The 27,130-nt window shown below is 47.6% G+C and overlaps 1 protein-coding gene across 16 annotated transcripts in view; it reads right to left on the minus strand.

The window, feature by feature from the left end:
- Positions 1–255: 255 nt before the first annotated feature.
- The window catches only part of LOC139356929 (disco-interacting protein 2 homolog C-like), a 209,982-nt gene continuing 183,107 nt past the window's right edge, over positions 256–27,130 (minus strand). For 12 of the 16 annotated variants that reach the window (XM_071072412.1, XM_071072407.1, XM_071072413.1 and 9 more), the window contains 2 exons: positions 26,770–26,904; positions 256–2,833 (listed from right to left, as the gene is read on the minus strand). In XM_071072412.1, the coding sequence (XP_070928513.1) occupies positions 2,634–2,833; positions 26,770–26,904 (335 nt within the window). In that variant the 3' untranslated portion in view covers positions 256–2,633. Of the gene's footprint in view, positions 2,834–11,083; positions 12,346–13,846; positions 16,612–22,636; positions 22,878–26,769; positions 26,905–27,130 lie in introns of those variants that run through there. The other 4 variants (XM_071072420.1, XM_071072419.1, XM_071072418.1 and 1 more) reach the window with 4 other exon arrangements.

The following is a 27,130-nucleotide window of genomic DNA, read 5'->3' on the forward strand; positions in this document are numbered from 1 at the left end:
CCAAGAGTTCCTTACACACAACTGCAGAGGGCCCCGTGGCGTGGATTTGCGGTGACACAGCCTTTCCCCAGCTTGGCCTTCGTCTCCAGAGTTGGCTTTAGGGTGATAGAAGCTTCCTTCAGACTGGGGGGCCTTGAAGCTTTGGTGCTAGGAATTCGGTGAGCAGCACGGATGATACCCCGTTTCTCTGCATTTGTAGCAATAGTTGTTAACACGACCACGAGATGTACAGAGGAAGGAAAAAGGAGATTTTATTTTCAGAGTAACACTCTGTGCTTTGGGAAATGTGGTCTTGGGGGAGCTGTAAGCACACGCCCCTCAGGAGGGGAGGAGGCCGCGGCATTACACGTTCCGGGGTTTGTTGGCTGTGTGTGTTCATCGGGCTCAAGGAATGTCTGAACGTTTACAGGGAAAGTGGGGTTTGTTCATCCGGTTCGTACAATGTCTGAACACTTACAGGGAAAGTCTAGCACACATGCAGTGAGTTAACCTGCAACATCCATGTTCGCCTTGGGGCAAGTGTAACATTTGAAATGAGGTGGACTGGGCGTGTCATGTACAAAGGTGAGCTGTTGGGCGCAGACGTTTATGCGCAGCCTCAGTCACAGCCAGGACTGGCTCGGGGTCTGCAGCCTGTGGCGGGAAAGGACACTCATGAGGCCATTCTGTCCAGTCGGGGCTGCCGGCAGGGTCCCAGGGTGGGGCTGTCTGGTCGACCGGCATCTGGAGTCCACCCAGGTCCAGTGGGCAGCGTTCCTCCAAAACAGGCTTCTGATTGTGGAGGAGACTTCATGCTGGTTAACACACTGTACAGGAGTAATGTTGTGGGGCTTTGGGGTCCACCTTCCCTATGATGCCGGTTACATTTCTCTCCGGACCTCACAGCCACAGAGATTGCACCTCGTCTGACAGCAGGGAGTGCCATGTTGACATAGTAATTTATTGTATTAACCTTTTTATTACTACTATAATAACTTTTTTTTTTCGTTTTAAAGAGATAGGGTATTGCTGTGTTACTCAAGCCAGTCTTGAACTCCTGGCCTCAAGCAATCCTCCCACCTCGGCCTCCCAAAGTGCTGGGCTTATAGACGTGAGCCAGTGCGCCCAGCCTACAGCCATGTTTTTAAAACTCAGCAGTTTAAAAATCCTATTCCTTTTACCCCCTCAAGCAGGCTGGTTGGCCTTGTGCAAACTGGGGTGTCACGATCTTAGCCCCCCTTTTATTTTTCCCTTTGGCCTCAAATTCTGATGAGAACAGCAGTTACAAAATGGGCTTTAGGTGATCCTTCCGTTACTAAAGCCAGAATTCTCACCAGTTAGAGGTGTTTGTCCCCAGGATTCCAGAAAGCTGTTTTGAATCAAGCCCGTAGCAAATAAGTAAGGAACTAAACTCTTGGTCCTCTGCTTAGTACCAGGGGAATGGGTTAGTTGCTGATACCCTTTGATCTGTGCTCACGTGCTGCATCTCATCACGGGAAGCAGAGTCGCCCTGTGGAATAAAGCCCGGCTCAAGGTGGCACGTCGAGACGCTTGGGGCTGTCAGTCCCTTATACAGCGGCAGACTTGGAGACTCAGTATCGCGTGCAGAGCCCAGGCAACCGGAGTGCATCCACCTTAGAGACCACATGGACGGTCGGCAAGGTGGATGTCCGGGCATATGGCCTTGACAGGCCCACTGCGAGGTGAATTAGGAATTCGTTAGCAAAGAAATCAAACTCGCCTTTGGGTCCCAGCTGCTTGGAAGGCTGAGGCGGGAGGATTGCTTGAGGCAGAAGGTCAAGGCCGCGATGAGCCATGATTGTAATACTGCACTCCGGCCTGGGTGATATAGCGAGACTGACTCAAAAATACACACCAAAAAACCCCCAAACCTTACTCTTCATAGCAGGAGGGAGAATTTGTCAAAGTAACTGCAACAAAATCTTAGATGATGTAATTTCAGTGGCTAAGTGAGCTGTCCAGCCCACGTGGCTGGCTCACAACGCAACAGAGCCAGGTGCTGCTGCAGCTGACCCCTCACCCGATCGCTTGTGGACATTTTCTGTTTTCCCATATCTCCCTTTTGGATATGTAGCTCGCTACTTTATAGCTAAGCATCAGTAAAACAGGTTGTCTATTTTGAAAAGTAACTATTTTGTCTTTTAAGGACAGAAAATGAAGCAGGTGACAATAGCATGGCGACCTGGTGAATAGATTTAGAGGAATATTTAATACTTGGCACCACTCTGATCCCTTCTTCTCTCATGCTTAGTTACAGCTACCGCCTCCTAGGACAGAACACTTTGAGCTCTGTGAGTAGGAATTAAACATGTTCTAAATCAGAAGTTTTAGTTAAGCAGTATTTTACGTGAATGCCCAGATCCTAAGCGTTCACTGTACTGGTGTGTGGTGTTGAAGAAGGAACGAGGGCTTGGGGCTGCGTTTATGGTGCAGCGTCCGGGTTCCCATATGTGAGATGAGGGCCATGAGACACGGCCTGGAAGGTTCAGACTGTGGGATTGAAGGGATCTACCCACTCCTGGAAAGCCTCAAGTCTAACTTGACTTGGGCTGGTTTTAGGGAGATGCTGGCAGCGCTGTCCACACAGGTCACTGGGAGGGGCTCTGGCACCGTCCCCGTCAGGTGTCTCATGATCAGCCCAGCTTGCTCATCTCAGAAGCTGTTGGTCGTGTTCTCGTTCCTGTTGTTCGTTGCGTGTTATTTAGGTTCTGTTCATGTGGGGACCTAGGAAGTTCCACAGTGAGAGGAGAGCCGCTGAGCCGCCTTCCTGCCTGGACGCCAGCCCCACGGAGGACCGTAACTGCTTGAGGTTGGCTTCTGCCCCCGGCCTCACCTGTGGAGGCATTGATGCAGTGGTACTTTCTAAGCTCCTGGGGCACACAGTGCTGTTGTGTGGATCCACAGGCCACTGTGGCGTCCAAGCACGTGCTCCCGGAGGAGAGGACTCTGCGGGCACTGATAGTGGGAGCTGGCTGAGAGTCCAGCAAGTGAGACTCCCTGTGACGTGCACAGCTGCCATCTGCACAGCCCCTCCTGACGCCAAGATGGTCGTGCGATAAATGTACAAAGCGCGTCTCCAGCAAAAAGCCGCCAAGTGTCCACATCCAGGATATCCACCAAGGTGGCCTTTTGGTGTTAATCCGATGAATGTGAGCGGCAGGTGGTCTGCATTGAGTGTGACTGTGCCACTGCAGTTTTGTTCTCATGTCTTGATGAGCATGAACGGTTCCTGACGAGGGTAGGTAAGGATGCTGTGACCTGAGACTCTGCAGTATTGTAGCTTGAGGAACCAAGGAGTTCTTCTCTCTTGCAAAGCCGTCAGGGAGGATGTTCCAGGCTGGTGACTGCTCCATGAGGTATTCGGAGATCCAGGTTTCTTCCCGACCCCTGCTCTGCGTTCCCAGGGACACGGCTGTCCTTGCCGTGGTTGGGAATGGGTGATTGCCATGCTGGCGGGGGAGGCTTAAGGTGAGATTGGCCCTGATTTACCTAATCTACATAATGACAGGGAGCCTGGGAGTAAAGTGTAGCCATGGCCTGGAGGATGGATGATGGATGTTGGTGAACGACTGGCTGCACTCACCTCAGCTGGCCCAGGAATGGGGAAGGATGGCTGAGTATGCCGTTCAACGGTACCTGGTTCTTTCAGATTTGACTTCCTTATGGATTTTCTGCTGTAAAGAGGAGAGAGCCTGTGGTTCTAGGCCAAGCATCTCACTCATCTCATAGCATCTTGTATCCCTCAGCCAACATTTATGTCAAGTTTTAGAAGTCCTATCAAACTGGCAAGCATTTCTCAATTTGGTTTAACCATTGGATTTTATATCTGTGTCTGCATGTCTATTTTACATCTATGTGGTTATTTGACACTCTGTAGTACCTTTGTAATAGGTTCTATTTGGTGGAAGTTACTTTCAACAAACCCTTGCTGCTACTTGAATTTTCAAGGTTGCAAGTAGAAAGGAGAGAATAAAAACCACATCTTCTCTAATTTTAAAATGTGTTGTTTCTCAAATCACACCAGAAGTAAAGATATTACAAATTACAAAAGCAGCCAGAATCAAGGTTAAGAGATTTCTGGGCGATTCTGGCTAATCAGCAGTATTTGCTGAGGTGTGTGCAGCAGACCAACATGCCAAAAAGCCCGGGACGGGGGAGAGATGGGAGGCCAGGCTGTGACTTCGGAGGTGTGTTGCCTCAGGGAGAGGAGCTAGATGTAGAGAGGATAAATGGCCACAGGTGTGACCACCGCCATCCTTGCCGCGGTACGGAGGCCTTTCTACAGGGGCCTTTGTGAGCTGAGTTAAAAATCGAAATTGAGAGAGTGCAATGCATTCTTAGTTTTTAAAATAAAATGCTAATAGAGAACGTTTTGTTTGTAAGAATGTAAAATGTTACATCTTTGTTTAGAATTTAAGAATAATAATTTGCTTCTGAGATCTTTGTGACTGAGATTTGAAATCTTAAGTATGGTTTTTTCTTCCATATTTTATACATATGCACGTATACACATATATGTAAGGTATATAAAAGGAAAATAAGCGTTTCTGTATTCACATTTATATACACTTCCATAATGTGTATACTTCCAGTCACACTTAGGTCTAAGAGACTATGACTTGACTTGATAACCATGAGAGGGTAATCGCGCCTCCCGCGTTCCAGGCCTCACACAGCTCGTGCCAGGTTTTGGAAGCAGGAGTTTGTCTGCAGCCACTTCGGGAAGCATGTGGTTGCCAGGATTGCCTAGAGCTCCAGGCTGTCTCCAGTCCCAGCCTCCCTGGGGTAGAAGCTGCCCTACCAGGGGCCTGGACATGGACGTTAGGGCCTGGAGCCAGGGAGCGCTCCTGAAGCGGGGGGCTCCCCTCACGGCTGGGCATGAGAACCGAGGATAGGAGGCGGAACCAGCCTCGGGCCAGTGCACGGCCTCCCTGAAGTGCTTGCGGGAAGCCCCAGCTGCACTTTGCTGACCCCATAGACAGCACCTCACTCTGTGAGATCCCCCTGGCCCACCCCTCAGGTTCCTAAAATGATGAAGGTTTTCTGAGCTGTGAATTTTTAGGTCTAGGCTAAAAAGTCCTGGGACAGGCTCACAGGGTTCTTTATGTAGAAATGATGAGTGTGCTGGTGACTCAGAGCAGGCACTGCACCCTCACTCCAGGGTCCTTCGTGCCAGGTGGAAACGAGCGTGTGGGTCACCCAGAGTCCCTGCATCCTCACTCCAGTCACTGCTCTTTGGTTTCTTAATTAAAAGCCTAAAAGCCTTGATAATGAAAATGCATTCTCCCCAGAGAGTCGAGTTTCCGGTTATGGAGGCTCACCTGTAAATGCCGTGCCAGGTCAAATATGCTGAGATCTGGGCCAGGTCCTGCTTCCTGCTCACGGCCAAAGCAGGTACTTCATTTGGGAGGTGACCCAGGGGGATATCTGAGAGGCCTGCCGGTCCCCGAGGGATGAATCCTCTGGCCTTCACACTCTGCTCCGGCCTCCATCAGCTCCTTTCTACCTGCAAACTGCCGGCTTTGACGTTGCCATCATTGGAGATATGTTAGGGACTTAGTATGGGTTGACACCCATAGGACCAGCAGATCGTGGAAAGGTGGGAACCAGGGCTGGGAGGGTGGTGACCACGGCCAAACTGAGAACCGTGGTGGGCTGGGAGGTCCATCTTCTGTCTAAAGTGTTTTTCAAAATATAAAACATAGTGTCTCAGGAGCATGAGAGGGCAGGCCACAGACGGGGAGAACGCATCTGTAAAAGACTCATCTGAGAAAGGCTGTTATCCAAACCGTGCAAGGAACTCTCAAAACTCAACAAGAAAATGAACAACCTGATTAAAAATGGACCAAAGACCTGGACAGATACCCCAACAAAGAAGATACACAGATGGCAAATCTACACGTGGAAACATGACCCGCGTCTTATGTCATAGGGTGAGGCGTCACTGTGCACCCATCGGCCTGGCCAAAACACGAACTCCGACACTGCCGCGTGCTGGTGGGTGTGTGGGCATCAGGACCCTCACTCATCACTGGGGGAAGTGGGGCAGCTGCTGTAGGAGGCAGCGTGGCGGTTTTCCGTGGAACTAAGCTCTCCGACCACAGGAGCAATCACAGTCCTGGACGTTTACTCGGAGGAGCTAAAAGTTTACTTCCATGCGGAAATGTGCACACAGACGTTGACAGCAGCTTTATAATTGCCAAAACTAGAAAGCAACCAAGATGCCCTTCAGCAGGTGAATGGATAAACTGTGGTATGTCAGATACTGGGATATTATTCAGCACTAAAAAGAACTGGACCCCTAAGCCATGAAGACAAGGAAGGATCTTAAATGCATGTTGCTAAGTGAGACTCCAATCTGGAAAGGCTGCCTGCTGAGTCCAACCACAGCACAGTCTGGAAAAGGCAAAGCTGTGGAAACAGTCAAACAGTCAGTGGCTGCCAGGGGCTGGGGAAGGGAGAGATGAATGGGAGGAGCATAGGGGATATGGAAGGTGGGAAACAACTCCAGGTGGGGCTTTCATGGGGGATGCATGCCGTTCCACGTCTGTGAAACCCACAGAGTGAGCAGCAGCAGGCCGAGTCCTCGTGTGAGCTGTGGACTGTGGGTGGTGGTGCCGTGTTGATGCGGGTCTGTCGGTCGTAGAGACATGCTGGTCTGGTGAGGGCAGGAGAATGATGGAGGCTGTGCCTGTGCTGGGAAAGGAGATAGGTGAGGACTCTCTGTACTTTCCTCTTGATTTTGCTATGAACCAAAAACTGCTTTTAAAAATGTCTATTGAAAAGACAAAAGAGTGCTGGCCAGACAACATCTGTGTGAGGGTGTGGCCTGTGTTCTACATTCAGAATTTCCGTTAGAATACACACATCTAAATTTTTCAAAGTTAAACCTTTGCATTAAGTAACTCGCTACCAAGTTACAGTATCAGCTTGAGCGCTGCCAGGATGGCCAGGATCCTGTATCCTGACAGGCTTCTCCCCTTGCAGGTGCAGTTGACGTCCATGGCCACATCCCAGTAAGCAGCAGGGCTGGAATCAGGAGTCAGGCTTTGCGGGACAGAGAGGAAGTGAGATCTGTAAGCACGTGGCTGAGGGCCGGCAGGGGGGAACCCATGGCAGGGGGCCGGCAGGGATGACTTTTTGACCAGTTTTCCTTATCGCTGAGGCCTTCCTAGACTTGGGGAGTTGGGAGTCCCCACTCGGGTGCCTCAGAAACCAAAGGCTGCTCGTAATCCTCAAGTTCCAGATGCCTCAGGGGAGGTACCTGGGTTGTTGGGTGCAGTTCCGTTATTTGCTGCTCGGTGGGATTTGCCCACAGCATTTCTGGTTGTTTTTAAGAGCTGATGTTTGAGCTGCTTAAAATCACATATGGATGTCGATCTACCAATAAAAGTTAAGAGCAGAATTTTAGTTCAAAGAGTTGTGAAAATGCTCAAGGTCGTGTACTAATGTATACATTACATTTGTGGAAATATCTAAAAGTCCAGGATTTATATTAAACACTTCTCTTGATTTTTGTGATATCTACCTGTAATTTTTCCATTTGATTAATAGATGTCAGAGGGCTTAAATTTTGAGTGCCTGAATTCACTGAAACTAAAACTTCTTACATCAAGTGTAATTGAACTGAACGTAGCCAACAGTGCATGCTTTTATAAGTACTGATTAAAATATATATAAAAACACATATCCATGAACATGCAGATGGGGGCAACATGTTAAACCGTGGAAGTAGAATTAGTATTCTTTGTTTTCTGAGAAGACAAATTTTTAAAAAGCTAAAGGGTCTTATAACTTTCTAGTTTCCAACTTATTTGCCCTAAAGTGGAAGATTGACAGCAGAAGAGGAGATCCTGGGCCAGTGCAGGCTCTGGGAGCAGCGGGGTGAGTGCTGGAAGGAGCTGGCTGGAGGCAGAGCCAGGGAGGTGCTCAGACAGGCCAGGACGGCCTCAGGGCACGCGGCTCAGTGAGTGAGAAAAGGTTCACATTTCTTGGAGAGCCCTTGTCTCTGCCCACGGAAAACCCAAACTCCTTCCAACGGGGATGTGCATCTCATGTAAAAGTTGTTACTCCCAGAAAGAAAGCCAGTGGATGTAGAAATTTTATGTATGCAGAAATAATTTCAAATTTGTTTCTAACCTTATCCTTTTCTTCCCCCATCTTAATGTGTGGTGACTTTCTGCAGGTGACGCACACATCTTAGGAGAGCGCTGTATTTCAGTTCCTGTTGGCTCTGTTGTGACTTTGTGGTGTCCGATGTTCTTGTTCTGAGGTTCTGCCCAGAACGTGGCTCCTCCCTGCTGAGCGTTGCTTGTTGAAGGCCCGTGTGGAAACTTTCCCTGTAAGCTCGTTGCCCACAGCAGTCTTGGTTCAGAAATCTTTAGACCTCCTGAGACTCCACACAACCTTCTAAACTTTCTAGCGTGACCTTTTCATTTTACTGTTCTCCACTAAGATGTTTTCCAGAATGTAAGTAATCTGCTGCATGCAGGGCGGGGAGTGCCCTCTGTTGGCTCTGGGGAGAAGCATCGCTGTTTCTCCGGGTGGAGCTTCCCGCCCACCATGGTGTGCTCCAAGACGCAGCAGGGTTCCTTGGCAGAAGTAACCGTCGAAGGCCCGTGTCTCCGTGGCATGGTGGCTGTGGGTATGCGGCCTCGCGGCCATACCGGCCCCTCCCCATCAATGGCACCACGGAGAGGAGCAGGGGGAGGCCTGGGATCTGTCTCCAGAGTCACAGCTGTGCTTCGAAGACTGCGTCGTCCGTTTGTAACTAGACATGCAGAGAAAGTGTTGGAGATCAGCAGGAGACGGTGTCTGTCCCTAATGAGCTCAGGCGTGCCCTTGAGAGGGTCAGGTTTCTGTGCGGCTGATCTGGACTCAGCCTGGCTGTGGCAGTGCAGGTGACTGCTGGGCTTTGGCAAGGCTGCACCCACTGTCCGTCTGAAATGGCCCCCTTCCCTGGCTCACGGTGCCAACTGGGTGCCCAGGCCTGTGTATGTGTCGGGGAAGGGGTGGGTGGGGGTCCTACTTTATTGCCGTATCCAATGCCACGCGGGGTCAGCACTCAGGAAACATGTGCTGTGTGGGTCAGCGATTGAGTTCAGAAACCTGGAAAATTCAGCAGTGTAGGCTTTGGGCATGACCCGTCCAGCCTTGGGGCTCTTTCTTTCTCTGAATTTCCTTCCATGGCATCCTCCTCATCCCAGGGGCCCCTGTTCCCATATGGCTGTTGGCAACTTCACAGGTTCCTCTGCCTCCCCTCCCAGGCCCTGGTGTGGCTGGGACAGCTAGTGGCTGCGCAGACCCCACAGCCAGTAGATCGTTGGTGCCAACGCCTTGGGCCTGGGTTACCTGAGTCAAGGACTCCAGTACATGGCTGAGCTCACCCCGAATGTCTGGATCAGAAGGCCTTGGGTTGCAGAAAGGTGGGAGTTCGATATCGAAGGACAGCCTCCAAAGCAGAAGGGGAAATGGCTGTGCTGGATGGGCAGCTAGAAGAGTCTGTGCAGAGCCTGGGACCCAGTGCAGACACACAGCTGACATGGGCAATGCAGTGACACGGCCACCGTGGAAGTGGGCAAAGTTACAGGCTTCAGATCGATATGGAGGGGCTGGTCTAAAACAATCCTCTGTTTCCTTTAATCCTAGCAACTGCTGGCTTTTGGAGTGGGGGAGTGAGATCTGTGGTGGCCGCGAGGAGAGACAGGGATTTTAATTAAACCCCTCTTTCTGGGAGAGGGGAGTAGCCGTTTCTGTAGGGCAGTGAGCATCGTCATCTCAGGCAGCTCAGGCTGCTGTAACGAAACACCATTGACTGAGTGGCTTATGAAAAACAGGAATTTGTTTCTCACAGTTCTAGCGGCTGGAAGGCAGGATCAGGGTGCCGCACGGGTGGATTCTGGTGTGGGCTCCTTCCTGGTTGGCACACACCTTCTCTCTGGCCCTGACACAATGGGAGGGTGAGGGATTTGCTGGGCCCCTTTCTGAGGCACAAATCCCATTCAAGGGTCTCCAGCCTCGGGAACTCATCACCTCCCAAAGACCACCTGACAGCATCACATTGAGGCTGAGGATTTCAACCTGTGTTTTGGGGGGCAGGCAGGCAGTTCGTAACCTTCACCCTCTTTGTGTATTTCTGACTCAACATTGAGTCTGCCTTTGGCTCTCCAGGGGACAGAGCCTGTGTGGACACTGAGCAAGGTCAGAGCTGCAAGCATGTACACATCGGGGGCAAGGGAGCTGCCAGGGGTGTGAGAACGGGGTTTCAGTGTCAATCGGAGCTGCTTTCCTGGCAAATGTACTCATAAGCTATCCTGGCAACATTTGCTTTTCACGAAGAGTTGATGAGGCAGTGGGGGCAGCAGGCGGTGTTGCCAGAAGCTTGGAACTGATGAGCAGCAGAGAAGGGGCAGAGGCCACGACCTTGGGGTAGTCAGCAGTGCCAGGTGTCTGCCCTCCAGGTCTCAAGTCTGTGATTGTGCAGAGACTGAGCAAACCGGGGCTTGCCGGCCAGTGTGGCTCTCATGCAGGTGATTATCGGGGTTGCTTTCTATGTAATGTTCCCTCAACCCCATCCCCCCCCCCCCCACCAATTTCTGTAACTAGCAGAAATGATGCTGCGTTTCCTTGATGAAGCCTTGAGTTTCCTGTGGAGATGTAGGAATAGCACGATTTGGCTCACGTCAAAATACTTTGCAGTGAAGCTGCACGGAAGAGGTTTCTAGGCTTCCATTTGACGTTTTCAACAATGCCTGAGTGTTACAGGACCGTCTTGCTTGTTAAAAAGCACCAGATGAAAAAGGCTACTGGTTAATAAAGGAGACTTTTTACATTAGCACAGAGAGGGTGGCTTGAGATAAATTCAGCGTAACGTAGGTGTGTTTGTAAGCCGTCAAAAGGACCATCTCTCTGCTGGCGACACATGTTTTCCGGTATTGGTTTTGTTCTGAAAAAGGATGACTGGCATTCGGCAGAGTCATTCCAGAATTCACCTGGAAGGCGTCCACATGGTGCCTTTTCTCCTGACATTCTGGGCACCACAAGGAATCATTCCTGTCTTCAGCACTAGCAGACTTTTCCTGAACACCTGCTCCTCTTTGGCGTTGTGGGTGTGAAGGGGTCAGAGTGAGCCTGTCTTCATGGAGCTTTCAGACACCATGGGGATAGTGTGGCACAAGTGTCGGGCTCAGGGGGGACGGAGGCTTTCCCCCAGAAAATAGCTGCCGATTCCAGGATGGTCCTCGACCCCTCCTCCCTCTGTTCCTCTGCGTCATGTTTGAATTAAGGCTGTTCTATCGTAGCGGGGGTGTCATGTTAACTGGAAGTGTGCTTTTTTACTGGGCAGTAAGTAAATTAATGGTACATTTGCCAAGGACAGCGAGGTTTGATTTGATGAATCCAGTGGGGGAAAGGAGAAGGGGCTTGGCTGTGTGGGGATGTGTGTGATGGGAGCAGAATGGAGCAGCCATGCAGGCTGTTGGGATGGAGGGGCCACGCCCGCATTTCCATGGGGTCCGTCGCTGTTTGTGCCACTAGACCTGAACCTCTGTCTCTACAGTAGTAATGCATCATTCACGTCCCAGCAGGCCAAGTCCTCAGGAAAATGGGGCCAAAAAGTAGAAAACCATGACCGTAGAAGGTAACGGCACATGACTGAGCTTTCTGGGTGGTGTGTCCTTGTGATAAAAACAGTCCTGAGCTGAACACCAGAATGAAAACGAACCGTCCTCCGTGCTGAAGGCGGAAGAGGTGTGCTTGGCTATCCGCAGTGCCTGCCTGTTTGGGCGGTGATTACTGCAGGTCACACGTGCTGTACAGGAGGAGGGCAGTGAACTCTGGAGCCAGGCTGGCCGGGTGCAAGTCCCAGCTCCATGGCCAGCTCTGTGATCTGGGACAATTCACCTATGTCCTCTGCCTCTCGGTTTCCTCCTCTGTTAAAGGGGGGTAATAGTCGCATCTATCTGAAAGGGCTATGTGAGAATTAAACGACCTTGTAAATGTAAGGGGCTGAGAACAGTATCTGCTCTTGGTGAGCAGAAGGATGACCAAGGAGGTGACCAGCAAAATACCCCTTTCGAAGCCTCAATACTGTTCCATAGTGAGCAAAGACACAGCTCCTCTATGGACGAAGCCATTAATAGTCGATCCTGGCAGGCAGAGTGCAGATTCCTTCGAATCAGAAATTTGAACTCGGGCCAACGACTGCTGTACTGATTGAGTAAATCTTAGGATTTGTTGTTAATGGTAAAGTCTACAAAAACAGAAACAGTCTGAAGGAGTTTGAGAGGGTGTGGGCTCAGCTGCAATCTCTCCACCCAAGGCCGTTGGTTAACATCATCTCCAGCCCTGTGGAAAGACGGCAGCAGTGAAGAAAATGTCGGACAAACATTTGGTGTGTTTGTACACTTCTCCCAGAAATCCTAAATGCTTTGCATGTTTCAGCTAATAATTCATTAAAATGGATTATGCTGACCATTTTATAACCTACTTCACTGCTCTCCTGTCTAAATCCATCCCTTTGTGACACATTTTTTACACTTGGCTCATTTTTTCAATTGTGTTTGTTGTCTTACTGCCACGTAAAGGATAAACGTGCATGTCTATGTTGATTTGACTGAGACAGCTAATGCTAAATATGTCTCTGTTCCTTGAAGGTTGACTTGTGATGGTGTCATTTAAGTCTCTTACTTTTTCCCCTTGAGTCAGCAAAATATTCCATGTGACTTTGAGCAAAACTTGCTCACTAGTGTTATGGAGGGTATAAAAGCAAATGGAATAAGTTTCCTGCCTTCAGGAGGATTGAAATCTCAAAGTCGGTATGACAGCATGGATGGGAGTCAGCTCAGTTTGCAGCTTTTAAAACATGTTGGAATCTTTCCTCTGCCACTTTTAATGGTGAGACCCTGAGCAAATCATTTCCACAAGCATCAGGCTCCCCATCTATGACATGGAAGTAAAAATAGCAATCTTGACAAAATTGTGATGACTACAGACGTGTACCTAACCTCTTATTTACCGCCTCCCGATAGAAGATATTGTAACTCATCCCATTTGAGAGCAGGTGGTGATCACCCCATCCTGTGAGATTCAAGTATAATAATTATCTGGAATCCCCCATCTGCAGGCGAGGAAGACCCAGCAGCCCTCACAATGTCTTCTGGAAACTGGATTTTGTTTGAAGGGTGAACTGACTCCAAGTTTCTTCTGTTTTCACGTATTGTCCTTCCTACGTGTCTCCTGGGGTTTTTCCCTACCTCCCAATCTACATTAACCTGATAACAGCCAGCTATGTTTTCTAGAATTCCCCTAAATGGACTCATGCCAAATACTGAATACAGTAGATTGGGAGGGTTCATTAAATCACGATAGAGCATCCTAAAGAAGGAAAGTAGACACCTTTGTTCTTAAAGGGTCTTCAGCCATCCCACCCTGGAGAAGGTTGCTGATTGCCTCTTCTCCTCGGGCAGTCTTGTTACTATGCATCACTTTTTTTTTTTTTTTTTTTCCTGAGATGAAGTCTCTGTCACTCAGGCTGGAGTGCAGTGTCATGATCTTGTCTCACTGCAACCTCCATCTCCCGGGTTCAAGTGATTCTCCTGCCTCAGCCTTCCGAGTAGCTGGACTACAGATATGCGCCACCACACCCAGCTAATTTTTGTATTTTTGGTAGAGACGGGTTCACAATATTTGTCAGACTGGTCTTGAACTCTTGACCTCGTGATTCATCCACGTTGGCTTCCCAATGTGCTGGGATTACAGGCGTGAGTCACCGCACCCGGCCTCCATCACTTTTTATGCCTCGTCTTCATCCTTACAGCTTCTCCTTCCTAGGGGCCTCAACTCCCAACCCCGGAGTTAGTGTCACAACTGTCCATCTTCATGTAACACAGCTTAGTTCCCCTTCTCCTCCCCACCGTGCCCTATGGGCTGCTTTTCTACAACCAGAATGGAGACCCAGGGAGAGCTGCTAAACTAAGACAGTTCTCACCCCTGGGAGAAAAAATCTACTTCCCAGTTCTCAGTCCTGCTAAACTATTGTTGAGATAAAGAAGGACCATGATAAATCCTATTGGCTAAGAGAAGAACGTTCTCCAGGTTGCCGTAGGATAAGAGAGGAGGTGACAGAATCTGCAGCCGTTTGGTCGAATATGTGATATGTGAGTCATTCTGAGGAATACGTTAAAATTCTGTAGTCAGATCTTTCAAAATGGTATTTCCAGTAGAGGGAATAATGTAACAAAAAACCCAGGCAGAAAACAAATAAGTGTGTGTGGAGAAGAACAATAATGTGATGTGAACGAAGGGTTCGGTGTCATGAGTGAGAAATGGCTGACCGAAAGTAGGGAGATGCAGAGAGGAAAATACCACGGGAAAGCTGAACATCACATTAAGTGATTTCGGTGATTCTGCCTGCAGTGCAAATATTTTGGGCTCTGAAGTGAAGTCATCAAAAGGTTTACGTCTGTAATGGAGGATTGGTCTAGATAGCCTTTCAGATCCCACTCGGCTTTGAGATCCTTGATTCCGGGTCACACCTGCGGGTCTGGAGGGCAGTTCTGCAGGGTCATGAAGGAAGGATTCCAGGAGGCTGGAACACGAAGGACATTCAGGTGACCACATCAAGAGATCGAGTGGGGTAACAAGAGCCTGAACTAAAAGGAATGCAGTGTAAATATGAAGAAGAAAGAGGAAATGGGAAACTGATTAGAAACGATAAGTAGAGAAAAAGGGGAACGTGTGATTCCAAGGTTTAGAACAGTATTTGTAAGTTACAGTCCCACAACTTCTTGCATAAACAGGATCTAAGAGAGTCATTTTAAGAAGAAGAGCAAACTTCCAAGTTCCACTGAAAGACATCAGCATCTCTGTGGAGTGAATTGGGGAAAGAGAATGAAGAAGTCTGTTCAACTTTTAGACCCACAAAATGTGAATTGAATTGCATGAGTGACACCAACAATGTGAAGATATTTAACAGGAGCTCTTTTTTCTCTTTTTGGCCTACGGTATTTAATCCTTCTATCATCATTATCGTCCTTTCTCTAATTTAATGTCTCTGAACCTTTATTCAAAAATCCACTATGTATATGTAACGTGTTTGTGAGATTATTACTAGACCCTCTAGGAGGTTTCATTAACCCAGTTTTCTCTTATTATGGCAATACCACACTATCTTTATAGTTCAGGTAAGTCCTCCACCGTTTTTTTCCAAGTTGCCTTAGCTCTTTTGGGTTCTTTAAATTTCCGGACATATTTTGGAATCCGCTAGTTCATTTCTACTGAAAATAAAAATAAAAATAAAATCATGCTGGGATTTTGATTGGAATTGCATTAAACCTCTGATCCACAAGCGCAGAACTGACATCTTAACAATATTGAGCCTGCTGATCCATGAACAGAGTATATCACTTCATTTATTTAGTTCTTTAATTTATCTCAGCATCACTGCCTGCTTTTCAGTGTATAGATCTTACACATCTTTTGTCAGATTTAGTCTGAAGGATTTCATGTTTTGATGTGCTATAAATAAGATTGCTTTGTAAATTTCCATTTCCAATTATTTCTTTGCCAGTGTATGAAGAAATAAATATTGCTTATGTGTTTAGCTTGTATCTTGCAAACTTTCCAAACTCACTTATTAGTAAGTAATTTATTATTATTAGTTTTAGTGGCTTTTTGTGATTTCAGCAGATTTTCCACACAGGTGATCATGTCACCTGCAGATACAGATAGTTTTAAATCTTATTTTCTAATAAGGGTGCATTTTATATATTTCAACTTGCCTTATTGCACTGACTAGACTCCAAAAATAATGCTGAAAAGCAGTGAGAAAAAAGTCATCAGGTGGGATGGTAAATACAGCCCTTGTTCTTCCATTTTGACCTGAAGCACCCAGTGTGATCATTTTCTCCTTTGATTTTTCTGAGGACTTTTTGTTTCCTTTTTTTCCTTTATTTTTTAAAAACACACTTTATCTTTTAGGCAGTTTCACGTCCACAGAAAAATTGAGGGAAAGGTGCAGAGAGTCCTTCTATATGCCTTCCCTTCCCCCATGTGCACAGCCTCCCCCACTAACAACACTCCTGCCCAGAAGGAGCATTTGTAATAATAGAAGGACCTACATTGACATATTGTCACCCAGAGTCCACAGTTTACATGAGGGCTCTGTCTTGGTGCTGGTTCTATGGGTTTGAACAAATATGTCTTGACATGTGTCCACCATGATAGCATCGTACAGAGCAGTTGCACTAAAATCCTAAAAATCTCCGTGTTCACCTTATCATCTCTCCCTCTTCCCAACACCTGAGAACCACGAATATTTTCACTCCATAGTCTGGCCTTTTTCGGAATGTCCTTTAGTTGGAAGCTTACAGTATTTCAGAATGTCCTTTAGTTGGAAGCTTACGGTATTTAGTCTTTTCCGATGGGCCTCTTTTGTGTAGCCGTGCATGTTTAAAGTTCCTACGTGTCTTTTCATGGCTTGACAGCTCACTTCCTTTCAGTGCTAAAGAATATTCCATTGTTTGGATATATCACAGGTTATTTATCCACTCACCTAGTGAAGAACATTTTGGTTTCTTCGTTGCCTCCAAGTTTGAGCAATTATGAATAAAGCTGGAATAAAATTAGCAATTATGATTAAAGCTTCTATAAATGTCCACGTGCAGGTTTTTCTGTGAACACAAGTTTTGAACTCCTTTGGATAAATACCGAAGAGTGCAATAGCTGGATCACATGTTAAGAGGATATCTCGTGCCCATCAATGATACACTGGATATACAAAATGTGGCACGTATATACCACGGAATACTATGCAACCATAAAAAAGAATGGGTTCCTGTCCTTTACAGGGACATGGATGAAGCTGGAAGCCATCATTCTCAGCAAACTAAAAGAGGAACAGAAAACCAACCACCACATGTTCTCATAAGTGGGAGTTGTACAATGAGATCACATGGACACGGGGAGGGGAACGACACACATGGGGGCCTCTTGGGAGGTGGGGGCAAAAGGAGGGAGAGCATTAGGACAAATACTTCATGCATGCAGGGCTTAAAACTTAGATGGGTTGACAGGTGCAGCAAACCACCATGGCACATGTATACCTATGTAACAGACCTGCACATGTATCCAAGAACTTAAAGTAAAATTTAAAAAATAGGGAGTATAGTTTGGTAAGACAATGTGATAATTTTACAAACACAAAACATGTCATACCCACTTCCCTCAAGTGCTTTCAGCAGCATCCTATTGCTGTTATTAAGAGAATAAAGCATCTACCATCATCTCCCAGCCCCTGCCTGCCTGCCTTCATTCTTGTCTTGTGCCACTTTCTCCCGTGCTTACTTCCTTGCACGTGCCTGTTTCCTGCTGCAAGAGGCATTCTGCACGCACCCCCATCTCTGTTTAGACCGTGGTGTCCCTACACTCCACCCCCCTCAACAATCAACCTCTACTTCTCTCCAGACTGCAAGGGGATCATACCTTCCAGAATGCATCAGTTTTCTACCTCTCATCCCAAGATACGCCAGATTCTTTTACAGCATAAATTTAGAGAACCCCGCTTCCCTTTCTTTGGTGTGCTTTCCTGAATTCTTCATCAAAAACCCATTAGAGTGATTGGCTTATTAGTGCCCATTCTCCCCATCAGGCTGCAGGTTCGTGAGAGCAGGGGCCACGGTCATGTTGGTGAACCACGGTATTCTCAGTGACTATCCATGTGCTTAGAAAGTATTTGCTGAATGAGTAAATGGGTCTGCAGTTCCAACCAAAGCTAGAAGCTTGACTTTGGAAGAATGAAAGTAGATAACGTCTCCAAAGCAGACCCCATAGCATGAGAAAAGAAAGGAAGAACGGAGGCAGAGCTGAAGGATGAATATCGGCACAGGAGTAGGGGAGAGTTCCAGAAATGCTGGGTTTTCACGTGTTTTTACTTACCTCATATCTGTGTTTCCATCTCTGTGTAGCGTGACTCTCACATCCCTCTCAATTTCTACATTTCTTTACTGACAAGGACAGAGGTGGTGCATTGGACACACTACTAACCAGCATACTCTCTCGGACTTGCAAGGAAATGTAGAGAAAACAATGTAGAAATGGTATCTCAGAAGAAAAAAATATCAAAAATATGAGAATAAATGTGGGAAAAAAATCAATGTTTAAAGACAACTTCTCAACATATTTAGGTATCTCTGGGACCTAAAATTTCATCAGAACTCCCCACACTTCTTTCTTTTTACATTGCTGTGTGTGTGTGTGTGTGTGTGTGTGTGTGTGTGTGTGTGTGTGTGTGTGTATTCAACAGAAATCTCCAAAAAAAAAAAAAAAAAAAAAAAAAGAATGCTATTGCTAGAATAATGCTACTACAGCGGAGAAAAATGTAATCTTTTCTTCCACCCATCTTAGCTTCATTGGTTGGGGTTCCTATAACAAAAGACAGATGAACCCCCAAAAAAGCAAGCGGAGGCTTATTAGCATGTATATTTCATATATACATGGGAGATACACAGGGAATGAGGGAATCTCAAAGAGACAGCTCAGACCTTTCTTTTATATAACATCTTCAACAAGGATAATAAAGTAAAAGGACTTTGGGTCATTGGGGGCAACAAATTGTGGGAAGGCCAATAAATGATAGATTTTTGTGTAAATTCCTCTGGTGCTGTTTCCTGAATAAGGGTCTGAAGTTGTCTACAGAGATTGACCTGCGTCCTTTCTGGCAGAGAGGGGAGAAAGGGCACTTTTGTCTTTGTATAATATGATTATGTTGTGTGCTTTTCAGAAACTAGAGGGAAGGCCAGAGCGCTTCTTAATTGCTTTCAGCTCAAAATATTTTAGCATGGCGTGTTGTATTCTCTGCACTGTTCCTGCTGCAGATATCTCTAAAGGCATCAGTCGCATCCACAGCACTACTTGTGGGGAAATATTGAGCAGAACTGGAATCAAATGTATAATTCAGCCCCATAGAATCTGAGCCACAGGACAGAGAGAACTGCCCGGGAGTCAAAGCAGACACTGAGCAGCTGACATTCTAAGAGTCTCCTTCCAGTAGATCGGCGCATAAACTCAAGTTCTTTTCACAGATTTGTCTGTGTTTCTTTTTTGGAAAAAAACATAACCCTGTAGCGAAAATGTCTACTTCACAGTGCACCAAAACATCTGGAGCCTTAGCCAGAAGCAGCACAGACCCAGCCAGAAGCAGCACAGACCCAGGCAGCCTGGTGATGTCCGGCGGGGGCAGCCCATAAAATCCATCAGCATGTGGCCCTGCGAGCCGCCACCAGTAACATATGTTTACATGCTAATGAATGTCAGGCTCATTTAGAACAAATTTGCATCCATCAAAGTCAAACAGCGAGCAGAGCAGCACATTTTCCTGTGTGTCAGTGGCCCCTGAGATACCAGGGAGAACTTGAATTGCCTGACCCCTTCAACTTCCAAGCATCCCAGAGGGAAAATGCAGACCCCAGGAAAGGACTGTGCTGGAAACCATTTGTTCTTACAGATGTCCGGAGTAGTCTTGTGACTGACCCAAAGACTCCCCTCTGAGGGTGGGGGAGACCTAGGTTAGGAGAGGGTGAACCGTGCTGCCTTCTAAGACCTTCCTTCTAAGGGAGGGTGGGAGAAACCCAGAGTAGGTGGAGGTGAGCCATGCTGGCAGGACCTTCCTTCTAAGGGAGGGTGGGGAGACCTAGGGTACGTGGAGGTGAGCCATACTGGCAGGACCTTCCTTCTAAGGGAGGGTGGGGGAGACCTAGAGTAGGTAGAGGTGAGCCATGCTGGCAGGAACTTCCCTCTAAGGGAGAGTGGGGGGACCTAGGGTAGCTGGAGGTAAGCCGTGCGGGTAGGATCTTCCTTCTAAGGGAGGACGAAGTGTGCTTTGCTAGACTCTGCGCTTGAGTCTCAGCGTGGCGGACCCAGATGGGAGCAAGTCACTTCTATCCTATGATTCTGGGTGTCCTCATCTGTCATGGAAGGTTTGGTTAGATGAGCTTAAAGTCACTCCAGTTGCAAAGCTGTGTGACTTGTAGATACATGCCAGTGTGAATGACTCACTTCACTTTTACAAGTTGCACAGATAGCCAGGCTTCCCCTTGTATCAGTCAGGAGGTCCCAGAAGACTTTGTCACAGGCAAAGAGGTGATTAAAAGGAGTCACTGACGGGATTCTTTGGAGATCGGTGGGCAGGGCCCAAGGGAAGTGAGAATAGCACTCCCCAGATTATGGGCAAGGGATGCCTGGGGAGGGGCTGCTAACGTGGACAGGCATGAGTAAGAGAGGACTGAGGACAGCTCCTCTCCCTCCTCCACCTTCTACCTGCTGCCAGCAATGAATCCAACCAGCAGCCCTAGGCCAGGCCAGGCTCCCAGAGTCAGAGCCAGGAAGAAGCCAGGCACATGGAGAAGCCACTGGTCCCCACCAACACCAAGGGTGCAGTAAGAATTTTGATGGAAATATTTAAAAACTCATTCAACAACTTCCTATCTCCCCAACCAGCCTCTACATATGATTCCACCTTTTCCGACTCCTGAGCCATCCTCAGGGGTGTCACAGGGGTGGGGCTGCCTGCTCTGCCCAGGGCCTGGGACCCTCCAACCTTCGGAGGTCTGGAGTCCCCTCTCCCCTCCCTGGCAGCAACTGTCTTCTCTGCTGTCAAATTATCACTTCCATCCTCCCACAACACATGAGAATTTAAGACGGGATTTTGGTGGGGACACAGCTAAACCATATCAAAGGGGGGACCTGGGGCTTCCTCATGGGGCTCTGGCATGAGCTTGGGTGACACAGGTTATAAGACCCCATCTGCTTCAGGTTTAATTGCATACCCCAATATTCCCAGGTTGTAGTCCTAACCAAGGACCTCAGAATGTGTCTGTATGTGGAGATAGGCCTTTTAAAGAGGTGATTAAGGTAACGAAGTCATTAGAACTGATGCCCTTGTAAGAAGAGATCAGGACACAGACATCTATAGAGGGACAACCGCACGAGGACACAAGAGAAGATGCCATCTGACAGTCAAGGAGAGATGCCTTAGGAGGAGCCAGTCCTGAACCCACCTTGACCTTGGACCTCCAGACTCCAGGACTATGAGAAATACATCTCTGTCTTTTCACAAAACTGCCTGTGGCAGCCCAACCAGAGCCATGCGCCATCTTTGGTTCTCAGAAATTCCACTTGTTTTTATACTCCTGGATTTTAGGAGGCCCCTGGATGACCAGCATGTGGCTAAAGTTAGAGAAGGAGTTACTTGTGTAAGAGAGCCCCACACATCTCTGAGCGGACACCGTACAGCCCATGAGATATTGGGTGTAGTACCATCCTCTCTTCCCTAGGATATTAAGAACAATATCACAGGAGGGGTGTACAGCCACAGCCCCTGCGTCACTGGGAGCAATAGCATCTTCTCCCCCTCTCAATATAAGGAACAATATCCCAGGGTGGGTGTACATCCCCTGTGATATTGGGTGTAACGTCATCGTCTCCCAATGCGGATATTAAGCATAGTGTCACAGGGGGGTGTATACCTTCTTCGCTATCGGGAATAATATCCTCTCCCCTCAGGACTGTATGCAAAATATCGAAGGGGTTTTACAACTCTTGCGATATGGGCAGTAATATCATCCTCTCCCCACCTAGATGTTAGGAACTCTATCACAGGCGGCCGTACATTTCTTGCGATATTGGGAGTCATATCCTCTCCCATCATGGATATTAAGAACAATATTACAATGGAGGTGTACCACCCACTGCCATATTGAGAGTAATATGCTCTCCCCTTCGGGATATTAGGAACAATATCGCAGGAGGTGTGTACAACCCCTGCGATATTGGGAATAATATCATCCTCTCCCCCTGAATATAAGAAACAATATCACAGGAGGATGTACACCCCCTGTGATATTGGGAGTCATATCATTTTCTCTCCCTCTGGATATTTGGAACAATATCACAGTGGGTGTGTACACCCTCTGCGATTTTGCCACTAGTATCATCGTCTCCCTCCCAGGATATAGGGAACCATATCACAAGGAGGTGTACACCCCCTGCGATACTGGGAGTGATATCGTCCTCTCCCTCCCTGGATACTAGGAACAATATCACTAGGGAGTGTACACCTCCTGCAATATGGAGACTAATATCATCCTCTCGCCCCCTGGATATTAGGAACCATATCATAGGGGTGGTGTACACCCCCTGTAAAATCAGAAGAAATATCATCCTCTCCACCTTTGGATGTTAGGGACAATATCACGGGGGAGGTCTACGCCCCCTTCGACATTGGGAGTTGTATCATCCTCTCCCACCCAGGATATAAGGAACAAGACGACCGAAGGGAGGTACACCCACTGCCATAGTTTCAATAATGTCATCCTCTACCCCCTGGCTGTTAGGAATAACATCATAGTGGGGTGTACACTTTCTTCGATATTGGGAGTGATATCATCCCCTCCCCGCTGGATATCAGGAACAAGTCTATTAATTATTAATATTAATAAATATAAGAAAAATTAAGAGTAATCATCGACATTAATAATCACAATAAAGATAGTAAAATAGTTAAAAATGTTAACGATTACCATTAATAATCAGTAGTAATATCACTACTAATAAAATAATGATATCAGCAATTGTTACTTAAATCAATATTAAGTGATGCTGGTAATAAAATAACAATATTAGCAATTATTTTAAGCATGCATAATCATATATTTAAAATAATTATCCATAACAGTATCCTATTAATAGTATCATTGATAATTGTTAATATCGATCATGGATGTTTAATAATTAATCATATTACTCCTAATACCGCAGGGGGTGTACACCTACCTGTGATGTTGTTCTTAATATCCAGGGACAGAGAGCATGGGATGTTGTTCCTAATTATCAAGGAGGGGAGAGTGCAATATTACTCCCAATATGACAGGGTGTGTACATCCCCCCCAAGGCACTGTTCTTGCCATTCAAAACAAGAGAGGATGACATGACTCCAGATATCGAAGAAAGTGCAAACCCACGTGTGATATTCTTTCTAATATCCAGAAAGGAAGAAGAGGATAGTAATCCTCATATGGCAGGAGGGGTACACTCACTCTGATATTTTTCCAAATATGCCGGGGGAAAAGAGAATAATTGCATTCCCAATATCGCACCAAGGGTTGTACACCCCGTGTGAGATGGTCCTTCATAATGTTTCAAGGCGGGAGGGATGATATTATGACATATATGGCAGAAAGTGTACACTCCCCAGGGATATTGTTCCCATGATCCTGGAGGGAAGGGGATGATATTACTTTAAATATTACAGAAGGTGTACATGCCCCCAGTGATATTGTTTCTAATTTCCACGTGGGAGAGGAAGATATGACACCCAATAATGCAGGGAGTACAAACAGTCCTGGGATATTCTTCTTAACATTCAGGGAGGAAGAGGATATTACTCCCAATACAGACGGGTGTACACCCTCTGACGGTGTACACACTGAGGGTATACACCCATCTGTGAAAGAGTTCATAATTTCCAGAGAGGGAGATGATATTACTCACAATATCATAAACAGGCTGTGAGTCCACCATGGCCCCTAATAGCCAGCGGGAGGAGAAGGGGTGGCTATTAGTCCCCACCTTGTGGGGGTGCCTCACCCCCCTGCGAGGTGACTCCTAATAGCCAGAGGGGGAGAGGGGGTGGCGATTAGTCCCCACCTCGCGAGGGGTGCCTCACCGCCCTGCGATGTGGCTCTTAATATTCGGGGGGGAGAGGGGGTGGCTATTAGTCCTCACATCGTGGGGGAAGGTCCTAAAATAAAATATATGTTAACTATTTAAAGGTGTGAATTTTATTACATATAGAAAAATGTGCGTTTAGCGTACAAATGTGTGCATTTATGTCAAATACATGAAAACACATAATCCAGGTGTTTCGGTTCATACCACTGTAGAGACTTTTCGGTTTCTTTTCATACAACTGCCCAACTGGGGCCCAGAGCCAACACCCACCAGCTGTGTCACTGCGTCTGTTGTTTTACTGTCACACACCGGCCCTACCCCACAAAAAAAAAAAAAAAAAAAAAAAAAAGCCATGGCACTTAATAAAAAATTAATTTTACAACGTTATTAGAGATGACTTGTAGTCCTCTTTGAAGAGACTGCAGCATGTGAAGGATTTCAAATACAACTGTGTTCTGGGTCTCCTGATCTAAGGACCTATCCGCACTGGTGGCTTTAGCAGTGCTTCATGCAAACTTCCAGAAGGCATGTGTGTCATGTCTAAGAGCAAACTAGAGTTCACGCCTCAGCACTGTGTGCCTCTTCTTTCTTCCGTCCCACGGGCACCGTCTTCTCCCAGGGAGCTGGTGCTGTGCTCTGAGGCTCTGTCCCACCAGTCCCTGCCAAGTCCCTGGGGCCACTGTGGAGAACCAGCCTCCGTCTGTCAAAGTGTGTTGTGCAGAAAACAACTCATCCAAATCTGTTTAAAAACCACACATTTGCGACGCCTCTAGGCCTCAGAAGGTGGAGGCAGACAGGTAAAGGCAGCTGCCATGGGGGCTGAAGTTCAAGCCGGTCTGTCCGGCGACTGATGGGCACTGTCTGCAGTGAGCCACTGCACATTTAGCGAGGCTGTCTGGCCCCTCACCTCTGCCAAGCCTCCACCCGTCGAGTCTGGCCTGGATTCTCACACGCCTGCACAGCCTTCATCTGGTTCATAACTCAGCTCACAAAGGGCCCCATACAAAGGCCCCCGTACCGCAGCAAGGACGGCGGTGGTCACACCTGTGGTCATTTATCCTCTCTGCATCTAGCTCCTCTTCCTGAGGCAACAGCACCTCTGAAGTCACAGCCTGGCCTCCCAACTCTTCCCCGTCCCGGGCTTCTTGGCATGTTGCTCTGCTGCACACACCTCAGCAAATACTGCTTATTAGCCAGAATCACCCAGAAATCTCTTAACCTTGATTCTGACTGCTTTTATAATTTGTAATATTTGTACTTCTGGTGTGATTTGAGGAACAACAAATTTTAAAATTAGAGAAGATGTGGTTTTTATTCTCTCCTTTCTACTTGCAACCTTGAAAATTCAAGTAGCAGCAAGGGTTTGTTGAGAGTAACTTCCACCAAAGAGAACCTATTACAAATGTACTACAGAGTGTCAAATAACCACATAGATGTAAAATAGAGATGCAGACACAGATATCAAATCCAATGGTTAAACCAAACTGAGAAATGCTTGCCAGTTTGATAGGACTTCTGAAACTTGACAAAAATGTTGGCTAAGGGATACAAGATGTTATGAGATGAGTGAGATGCTTGGCCTAGAACCACAGGCTCTCTCCTCTTTACAGCAGAAAATCCATAAGGAAGTCAAATCTGAAAGAACCAGGTACCATTGAACGGCATCATCAGTCGTCCTTCCCATCCCTCGGCCAGCTGAGGTGAGTGCAGCCAGTCGTTCACCAACATCCATCATCCATCCTCCAGGCCATGGCTACACTTTACTCCCAGGCTCCCTGTCATTATGTAGATTAGGTAAATCCTAGCCACTCTCACCTTAAGCCTACCCCTGCCAGCGTGGCAATCACCCAGTCCCAACCACAGCAAGGACAGCCGTGTCCGTGGGAACACAGAGCAGCGGTCTGAAAGGAACCTGGATCTCTGAATACCTCATGGAGCAGTCACCAGCCTGGAACATCCTCCCTGACGGCTTTGCAAGACAGAAAAACTCCTTGGTTCCTCAAGCTACAATACTGCAGAGTCTCAGGTCACAGCATCCTTATCTACCCTCGTCAGGAACCGTTCAATGCTCATCAAGACATGAGAACAAAACTGCAGTGGCACAGTCACACTCGACGCAGACCACCTGCTGCTCACATTCATCGTATTAACACCAAAAAGCCACCGTGGTGGATATCCTGGATGTGGACACTCGGCGGCTTTTTGCTGGAGATGCGCTTTGTGCATTTATCGCACGACCATCTTGGCATCAGGAGCTGCAGCGCAGATGGCAGCTGTGCATGTCACAGGGAGTCTTATTCGCTGGAATCTCAGCCAGCTCCCAGCATCAGCTCCCACAGGGTCCTCTCCTCTGGGAGCACGTGCTTGGACGCCACAGTGTCCTGTGGATCCACAAAACCGCGCTGTCCTCCCTGGCCACTGTGCCTGTCCACTGTGCCTGTTGCGGCTCCGATAGTCCTCCGTGTCTACCTGTTGGGGCTCGGATAGGCCGCCTTGTCCGCCTGCGAGTCCCGTGCACTACAAGATTACGCCATTCCAAGGCTGCTCGATGAGGCTTCACACGGGGGCATTGTATTTCATTCACTGCTAGGTTCTACACTGACTTTTATGACCCCGGGGAAGGACTAAGACTTAAATAGAACAGCGGCTAGGTGATACAAACCGCCGCTGTAATCAGAACATACCAAGACCAGGCCACAGGAAGGAAGAAGCAGCCCTGGGCCGCAGCCTGTTACCAAGTCGCTGACATCTCTGTCCAACATGGATAAAAAGACCCTCTTTCCTCCGAAGTCTAAAGCAACATATCGGCCCATCTAACAGTAATTCTGTTGTACATTTAACTTCATCTTGCCCTTCTAAGTGACTGTTCACGGTCTTAACACCTGAACAAGAATTTCTCAGTTGCTGAACCACTGTTCGTTATTCAGCAGATAAAATGGCAGCAGATTGCACCCCAGGAAGAAACACACCCAGTCACGGGCACAGAACGGGACATCAGCACAAACCGTTTCCCAGAAAAAAACGCATCTCTGCTTTGGGACATACCATCCCCGGTCTCCATGAGCTCGGCGTTGCAGTACTTGGGCGCTGTCCGGGACCCCGTGGAACCCTGTGGTCGCTCCATCTGTATGGAGTGCTCTGAGGTGTACGTGGTTACGTCAGGAGGTGCAGAATGATTATCTGTAAAGAAGCACATCATGAGTGTTTCTGGTGGTTGTGGCGTTTGCTCTGCAGGTTGAGCAAGCCATAGCTCAGGAAGAGACGGGAGCGCAGACGCTCACCCTGGGGGTGCCGTGAGAAGCCAAAGCCGATCTCAGCCACGTCTGCCACAAACATCTGGCACAAAGGGGGACCCCAGCATAACTCATGTTGCCGAAAATGGAGTAGAGTTCGGTGAAACCTCAAT

The sequence above is a fragment of the Macaca nemestrina genome, chromosome 10 (assembly GCF_043159975.1).
Source record: "Macaca nemestrina isolate mMacNem1 chromosome 10, mMacNem.hap1, whole genome shotgun sequence".
Classification (NCBI taxonomy): Eukaryota; Metazoa; Chordata; class Mammalia; order Primates; family Cercopithecidae; genus Macaca; species Macaca nemestrina.